General features: G+C 41.7%; 1 protein-coding gene across 1 annotated transcript; it reads right to left on the minus strand.

Annotated features, from left to right (window-relative positions):
• Positions 1 to 376: 376 nt before the first annotated feature.
• SF3B6 (splicing factor 3b subunit 6) lies at positions 377 to 8,576 on the minus strand. Its single transcript, XM_074991340.1, has 4 exons — positions 8,417 to 8,576; positions 6,473 to 6,591; positions 1,545 to 1,683; positions 377 to 930 (listed from the first exon to the last, which is right to left on the minus strand). Exons 1-4 carry the CDS (start codon positions 8,444 to 8,446, stop codon positions 841 to 843), a joined length of 378 nt encoding a protein of 125 aa, XP_074847441.1. The 5' UTR covers positions 8,447 to 8,576; the 3' UTR covers positions 377 to 840.

Genomic DNA, 8,576 nt, shown 5'->3' on the forward strand with positions numbered 1-8,576 from the left:
CCATGAATTTATCTAGCTCTTTTTTGAACCTTGTTAAAGTCTTGGTCTTCACAACATGCTCTGGCAAGGAGCTCAACAGGCCTACCATGTGTTGCGTGAAGCAAAACTTCCTTTTGTTACACAAGTCAGAGAAATTTTTGATTAACATAAGCAGCCGCCTTACACAAACAAAAGTTACCTAAAACAAAAAGGACAGGTTGAGTGAAAGGTTCCCGTAAGGAGAAACATAGTAACAAATACAATACCACAAATGTGTGGTGAGCGTTAAAACATGCTAGGCCATTTTCTATACAAATATTGTGGTCAGTGTTTTTATTTAATTTATTCACGGTGCCCGACTTTTACACATATATCGAATGAAATTTACATTTGTGTAAAAAAAAAAAAAAAATTTACATAAAAAAATCTGTCACATTTGTGTAGTGAGTCCAAATAAGGCCACTTACCCTAAAACATGGGATCTAAGTGGTGCACAGAGTCCAGTGCAAGCAAGCTGGGGTGACCAATTTAACCATGGTTGAATCAAATGGTTGTATTATTGGAAATAGACACTACAGTTATGCAACAATAATGAGATCTCCTTGATATCTAGGAGAAAATGTGTCCACTTAATGGAATTACTAAAATGTAACTACTTTAGACAAAATCCAAAAGTGAACTACATTTATCTAATAAATTCCAAGCTTAAAATATCAAAGCTTCAAAATGAGTAGCCAATGCATGAGGCAAAGTAGCAAAAGGTCAAATGAAAAAAGCAAACTTGATTAACAGTTCTTGAGAGGGTCAGTCTAAAAAACTGCAGGAAGTTTAAAAAAGAAAATATTTCCAAAAGAGCTCATCTTATTTTGGTGGGTCTGTGTTTATTCCATATTTCTCTTTGAGAAGTTTCAGCTGCTCCTCTTTCTTCTTTGTGTCCATCTTTTGGAATGCCTGCAATAAAAGTCAAACTGCGTTAGAGAAAAATATTCTTTAGAATTTATATGTTACTGAGGTTTTAAAAAAGACATTCACATTTATGACACAATAATACAGTTAATGTAAGTTACTAAAAGTCCTCAATTAAAATTTCCTTGAAATAGTATTTTTCCATAACTGCAAGTAACTCTTGCATAATGCGTTAATATTGGACAATATGCCCTCTCCCCCACCCCCAAACATGGCCTCTCAATCTATATGCTTATCATCAGGCAGAGAAATAATCTCAAGAGCTCAGAGATCATTTCTTTTAACATCTTGTCTCCTACGGCAAGGACCCAAAAAGGAAGCTTGTGGGAAGCAATGCTGCAATCTACTCTTTATAACTCACCTTACTTCCCCTAGTCTAGTCCAACAAGCATGTTCTTTGCACACAAAAAGATCAAAGAAGCTAAAGATTAAATCCTGTTAGCTCATCTAGACCACCCACCTCCAGATTCAGCCTTGTTCTCTAGAGTATTCAAATCAATAGCTCCAATAAATTCAAATAATTCTTTTCAGACTGGAGTGAAAAGTTGACGGTATACCACACATATAATAATTATTTTAGGAAAAACTAGTGTACTTGCCCTGTTTGCATTGTAGTACAAGACAACAAGGTATCTGTTGCACACGTTGAATCCTGACAGGTGATCACAAGCATTCTTCGCATCAAAGATGTCTTCATAAACCACATATGCTGTTCCTCTGGTCTCAGGAGTGTTTCCACTGCAATGCAAGATTAGTTTAGTATTAAAACAATATGAGTACAAACACTGACAGATTGTTAGCTAATAGAATGTGAATTTAAAAAAAAAAAAAAAAAAAATCTGATAACCTTTTCTAGACTACAAGATAAAGCCTTGCTTCCACACCACTTGTTTATTATTATTTCTGGCTCTAATTTTGTGAAGTGTGGCAGCATCAACTAATATGCATGGTATTATCTTCCAGGATCAATTCTTCTCCTAAGAAATGATCATAAAAGCTTTTGCTATGTATTATGACTGGGTCATTCTTGGAAAGCCTGACAACTGTTATACCAGTTAAATGCTCAAGAACTCGATGTCAAATAAAACATTTAAAGCTGAAGTAGTGTGTGTTACATCACTTCAAGATACCAACAGTCAATATGAGTTGGTATTTCTGCATAACACACTAAGACATAGATGCTACATCTACACTACAGGCATCTGCTGACAGAAGTTACTGTTGGAAGGGACTGTTTGGCAAAACTTCTGTCAACAGATCACATCCATGCACACAAGTGGATCGAAAGGGCAATCCCCTCTGCTGACAGAGAGGGGCCAGACTGCTTAGCTGCTCTCTCAACAGAACGGCCAACTGGAAACTCAGCAGACAGAGCTACCTGGTGAACCAGAAACCCAGTCTGTCAACAGAGTGCCCCTGCCCCGAGCATCTACACAGCTTTTCTGCCACAGGAAACTGTAGACAAAGGCATTATTCCTCAACGCAGAGACACACAACACTGCTGGCAGATGTGTCGCATTTTGTCAACCGTCAACAAAGGACGCTGCGTGTGTGTAGACGAAGCCAAAGAGTATGCCTACGCTGCAATTAAAAACCCATAGCTGGCTCTTGTCAACAGACTCAGGTTACGAAACTGTTTATCTGTGATGTAGATACAGTTGATACCAGAGCTTAATGTTTCTTTTCAGTTATAGTAACTGAATTTAATTTATTCAATTTATTGAATTTAAAATGAATCAGGTCTCAGTCCATAAAATGATGAATATATTAACATTTTTCAGACAGTTTTGCCAAAATGAAATCCTTCAGTTAAGACAAAGTATAAATTAAGGGAAAATCTTCATGTTTTAATTAAGGCTGTTGATTAATCAGTTTACTCACACAATTAACTCAAAAATTAATCACACTGTTAAACAATAGAATACTGATTGAAATTAATTTTATCTACAATTTCAAGCATATTTATTTCAACTCCAACACAGAATACAAAATGTACAGTGCTCATTTTGTATAATTTTTGATTAAATACTGCCCTGTAAAAATGATAAAAATAGTATTTTTCAATGAATATCCCACAAGTACTATAGGGCAATTTCTTTATTGTGAAAATGCAACTTACAAAAGTAGGTTTTTTCCATTACATACTGCACTCAAAAATGAAACAACTTAAAACTTTAGAGCCTACTTTGTGTTCGGCCAATCGCTAAGACATAGAAGTTTGTTAACATTTTCAGGTGAAAATGCTGCTTGCTTCTTAGACTTTTGCACTGCCAATTGAAAAATAAAACTTTTGTCATTCCCAAGTGCTTAATTAAACCCATTCCTCCCCAGAAGACTCAAGTTTTGTTGGGGCAAATGACTTGTCAATAAGAACCTCACTCTCAGGGGGATGGAAGTATTTTGCCAGCAAAAGTACCAACAAACAACCTAACTCTGTTTGTCCCTGTCACAGAAAGATGTGTAGTGAATCAAAGATTAGGGTTGGAAGAGACCTCAGGAGGCAAACTAGTCCAAACTACTGCTCAAAGCAAGACTAACCCCAACTAAATCAACCCTGCCAGGGCTTTGTCAAGCCATGTCTTAAAGACCTTTAAGCCTAGAGATCCCGCTACCTCCCTAGGTAACCTATTCCAGTGGTTCACCTCTCTGCCAGTGAAACAGATTTTTCCTAATATCTAACCTAGACCTCTCCTACTGAAACTTGAGACCATTTCTGCTTGTTCTGGCATCTGCCAACACTGACAATAGCCTGGCTCCATCCTTTTCGGAACCCTCCCATTAGGTAGCTGAAAGCCATTACAAATCCCCCTCATTCTTCTCTTCTTCATACTAAATAAACCCCGTTCCCTCAGTCTCTCCTCATAAGTCTTGTGCACCAGCTGCCTAATAATCTTTCATTGCTCTCCACTGGACTCTCTCCAATTTGTCCACATCCCTTCTGTAGTGGGGGAGGTAGACCAAAACTAGATGCAATATTCCAGATGTGGCCTCACCAGTGCTGAATAGAGTTGACTGATTATTTCCCTCATTCTGCTGGCAATGCTCTACTAATGCAGCCCAATATGCCATTAGTCTTTTTGGCAACAAGGGCACATTGTTTACTCATGTCCAGCTTCTCATTCATTGTAATCTCCAGGTCCTTTTCTGCAGATCTGCCACTTACCAAACTGGTCCCCAGCCTGCAACACATCGCATCCTCCTGATCATTAACGAAGATGCTGAGTACAAATTACCTCAGGACCAACCATTTGAGCACTCCACAGACAAAGCCTTATTTACAAAGTCACCTGAAAGTGAAAACAGGTATTTCCACAGCACATTTTAATTGGCACTGCAAGGTATTCGTGCGCCAGATACTAATGTTGGGCGTATGCCCCTTCATGCTTTCGCCGCCATTCAAGAAGATGTGCTTCCATAATGATTCTCATTAAAAAAGATGCATTAATTTATGACTGAACTCTTTGGGCAGAAAACTGTACGTGTCCCTTTTGGTTTTACATGCATTCCACCATACATTTTGTGTTAAATTTAAAAAACTAAGCTTCAAGAATTTGAAGTTCCATCCAAAATCTGAGAGGACAAGGTGTGGCGTATGCTTTCAGCAGTCTTAAAAGAGCAACACTGGAATGCAGAAGCTACAGAACTTAAAATCACCAAAAAGAAAAATCAACCCAACCTTCTGCTGGTGATGATATCTGACTCACAGGATGAAAATGAACGTGAGCTGGTTTGTTCTGCTTTGGATAGTTATCCAAAGCAGAAGCCATCAACAGCTCAGATGAATGTGTTCTGGAATGATGCATGAAGCATGAACACATGACTCTTTAGCACATCTGGCACATAAGTATCTTGTAACAACAGCTAAAACAGTTCCATACAAGTGACTGTTCTCACTTTCAGGTGACATTATACTAAGAGTGGACAGAATTATCCCCTGTAAATTGTAACCAAAATTGATTGTCTGATCGGCTGAATAAGAACCAGGACTGAGTGGATCCCTAGGCGCCACAGTTTTAGATTTTATTTTTGTATGTAGTTTCTTTGTACATAGTTCTACATTTGCAAGTTTAACTTTCATTGCAAAGATGCTGCACTACAATTCCTTTACTGAAAAATGCTGTTTTTTACAATGCAAATATTCGTAATAAAAATATAAAGTGAACACTTTAATCTATACTATATTCTCTGCTGTAACGACAATCATTTTGAAAATGTAGACAATATCCAAAATATTTAAATAAAATTTAATATTTTTAGTTGCACAGTTATTTTTTAACTTGCTTGACCCCCTTAGTTTTAATCTCAAAATAATATTCCGTATCATACTAACTAGCTGCTGGACCAGCTGTCAGACCTTATAAGCTAAGCAAGGTCTGGAACACTTAGGCTATGCGTACACTTGCTCCCTTTTTCAAAGGGGGCGTGGTGATCAGGGTGATGGGAGATTACTAATGAAGTGCTACGATACATATGCAGTACTTCACTAGATAAATTCTCCCCTACAACAACTCTGGACTGTCAAACTTTTAAGTGTTGACATGCTGTGTAGCTGCGAAGTTCCTGCGCTACTTCGAAGTGCCTTTACTCTCCAAAATTTTGCGACCATTTTTGCTGGTCTTCTCTGTAGTAATTCCAATCAATTCTTTTTCTAATTCTTCTCTGTATTTAGTTCTAATTGATACCTGACCCCCACCACTTTTTTTTTTTTTTTTTTTTTTTTTTTAAAGACAGGGCAACTAGAACTCCATGCAGGATTCAAGGTTTGAGTGTGCAACAGATTTATACAGAGGCAATATGATATTTATTCTATGATCTATCCTATTTCTAATGGTTCTTAATATTGTTTGCTTTTTGACTGCCACCGCACATCGAGCAGGTGTTTTCAGAGAACTATCCATGATGACTCCAAGATCTCTTTCTTGAGTGTTTACAGCTAATTTAAAACCCACTGTTTTTTGGGTATAGTTGGTATTATGTTTTCCAATATGCATTACTTTGCATTTATAAATACTAAACTTTGATATGTTCAGACAGTGATCCAAATTTCTTCAGAAGCCACTCGGAAAAGTGACAGATCATTTTCAATGAATGTTTTTATACAGGTTTTGAGGACTAACAAAAACGAAGCACCATGAGGCTATGGCTACACTAGCCCCTTCCTTTTGGAAGGTGCATGGTAATGAGCACGTTGGGAAGAAGCTAATGAGGCGCTACCATGGACATGCAGCACCTCATTAGCATAATGGTAGCCACACACAATTTGAAATGAAGGGACTAGTGTAAACATAGTCCATATGAGTTCTTCACTAGCCTGTTGGTTTGTTCAGTAGAAAGAAAGTGTGTTAATTTCACACACACACTGTTCCCTTACCTATCAATTTTTATCTATTACGAATGCAATATAAAGAGGTTCCAGTAAATTAAAACAGTTTGGCATCATCCTTCTTCAGAAAACAATATTCTGCTGCTTATACTCATGGCTATTTATCCAATGCCTACTGCTACTTTTTGTAATCAAAAGACTTACACTCTGATTTGTCGAATAGGTCCATATTTTCCAAAAATATCATACATTTCCTCAGCTGTGATTTTGTATGGTAAGTTTCTGATATATAAAATCCGATTGACTTCAGGAGGCAGCCGAATCTAAAAAGAGAAGAGCACAGCTACATTTTGAATGTTCATTTCTGGAACTACTGCATCATATGAAGTATGTTCCAGTTACCATAAACTTTCTCTCTCTCAAACCCTTTTGAGATCACACAACATCAATATAAATACAACAGCATTTTTAATGGAAATATATCAGGAAAGAATATGAGGTATCCATAGTTTCAACTGAAATTCTATTTTAATGAGATTAAGTAGTTGGGAACCAGGAGAGCAGCATCTAGTGACCAGCCACTCTTTCTGGAGCACAGACACCAACTCTAGCGCAGAATAGCCATGGCAAAAAGGAGGGTGCTCTCCCGCTTCCTGCCTTCCAAAAATCAGCGGCTCTGTGCTGCATAGGAGGTGCTGTGGAGTGGGAACAGGGGCAGGAGGGAAGGCAGCAGGGTGGAATAATCGAGGGGATTGCAGGAAGAGTGGTGGCAATGACTTGGAGCAGAGTGAAAGAAACTGGGAAAGCTGGTGCCTCTGATCAGTCTACACTTTGAGATCCTATAGTGTAGAAATGTGAAGAGATTAAGAAGGTCCACGGTCAAAAAAAAAATCACTATCATCATCTAATCTGACCTCCCAAAAAGCATAGGCCATATAATTTCTCCATTAAGTCCTGCTTAAACTAGAGCATATACTTTGAGATATCTTCTAGTCTTGATTTAAAAAGTGGTACTGATGGAAAAACCAACATAATCTGCATTGAACTATTCCTACTTTGGAACCCATGCTGTTCAAGTCTGAGGGCAGTCCTACACTACTACTTGTGTTGATAGTATTTATTTTGTTCCAACCAGAGAAGCGGAGGGTAGTGCATGGGAGCAGGCAGTGGGTAGGACACAGAACTATGAGCATCCAGGGTGCTGCAAAGGTAAACTGCACACCCAACACCCAGCCCCCGGACAGCTCCAGGGCCTCCTCCATCCCAGACCCCTCTCCCCCACCCCAGGTCCCCACTTATACCCTGCTCCTGTCCCTTCCTTCAAGGCCTCTCACCCTCACCCTGTCCCCTCCCACCAAGACCCCACGCCCCAAACCCTCCAGCTCTCCCACCCAGACCTCACAATCCCCCCCAGCATCCCCTTCACATCCAGACCCCACATGGCCCCAAGATCCCCCCCATAGACTCTCACCCCTCCCCTCCAGACCTCTCACCACCACCCCACCCACCCAGATCTTGTACCCCAAAACCTCCCTCCCTGCCAGACCCCACATCCCCCCACCCCTCTCCTGCACCCAGATTCCGCACTTGAAACCTGCTCCAAAACCCCTCACCTCCACCATGACCCCTTCGTTTCAGACCCCACAGCCCAAACCCTTCTGCACCCTCCCGCTCACCGATACCTATGCCCCCAGTCTGCTCCTGCACCCCTCCCGCCCAGACCCCCCAATTCCCAACCTGCTCCTGCACCCCTCTCCCTCCCGAGCTAGTTAATTAGGTGGCTGTCTCCCTGGAGTACCACGGGACGCACTAGGAGAGTAATGGACGAGACAGAAACGTCTGGGGCAGCAGGTCGGATTCGATCATCTAACGGGCCCCTCCACCCCCGCCCCCAAGCGCCGGAACTGCTTCGGAGGCGCCAGATTACGCGGTGCGAAGCGCTCCCGGGGTGAGGTCAGTGGCCCCGCACCGAGCCTCGGGGAACTCGGCCAGGGCCAGCCCGGCTCAGCCGCGACGCCCGGAACCCGGGCCCGAGCTGCTTCCGCCCGCGGCCGCTCCGCGCCGGGAGGCGACGAGCTCCGCACAGCTCCGTGGGAGGCTTCCCGGCGGGAGTCCAGCCGCGCGCGCGGCTCACCCCACCCCACTCACGTTGGCGCGCTTGGCCGCTTGCATCGCCATGGTGCCGGGCGGGGGAGGGGCCTTCTCCTAGCAGGGAAACAGCGGCGGCAAAAGCGTCTCTCTCCGGCGGCTTCTCGCGCTGACTGGAGACAGCCCCCGAAAGTATCCCAGCCTGCACCGCGGCCCCAGT

The sequence above is a fragment of the Carettochelys insculpta genome, chromosome 3, assembly GCF_033958435.1.
Source record: "Carettochelys insculpta isolate YL-2023 chromosome 3, ASM3395843v1, whole genome shotgun sequence".
In the NCBI taxonomy this organism is placed as follows: domain Eukaryota; kingdom Metazoa; phylum Chordata; order Testudines; family Carettochelyidae; genus Carettochelys; species Carettochelys insculpta.

What these genes read in the sequence shown, in the direction of transcription:
- SF3B6 (XM_074991340.1), bottom strand. Translation starts at nt 8,446, where the DNA reads ATGGCGATGCAAGCGGCCAAGCGCGCCAAC. An exon ending in AAGCGGCCAAGCGCGCCAAC is followed by an intron (nt 6,592 to 8,416) that starts GTGAGTGGGGTG and finishes TTCTCTTTTTAG; the next exon opens with ATTCGGCTGCCTCCTGAAGT. An exon ending in CCTATTCGACAAATCAGAGT is followed by an intron (nt 1,684 to 6,472) that starts GTAAGTCTTTTG and finishes CTTGCATTGCAG; the next exon opens with TGGAAACACTCCTGAGACCA.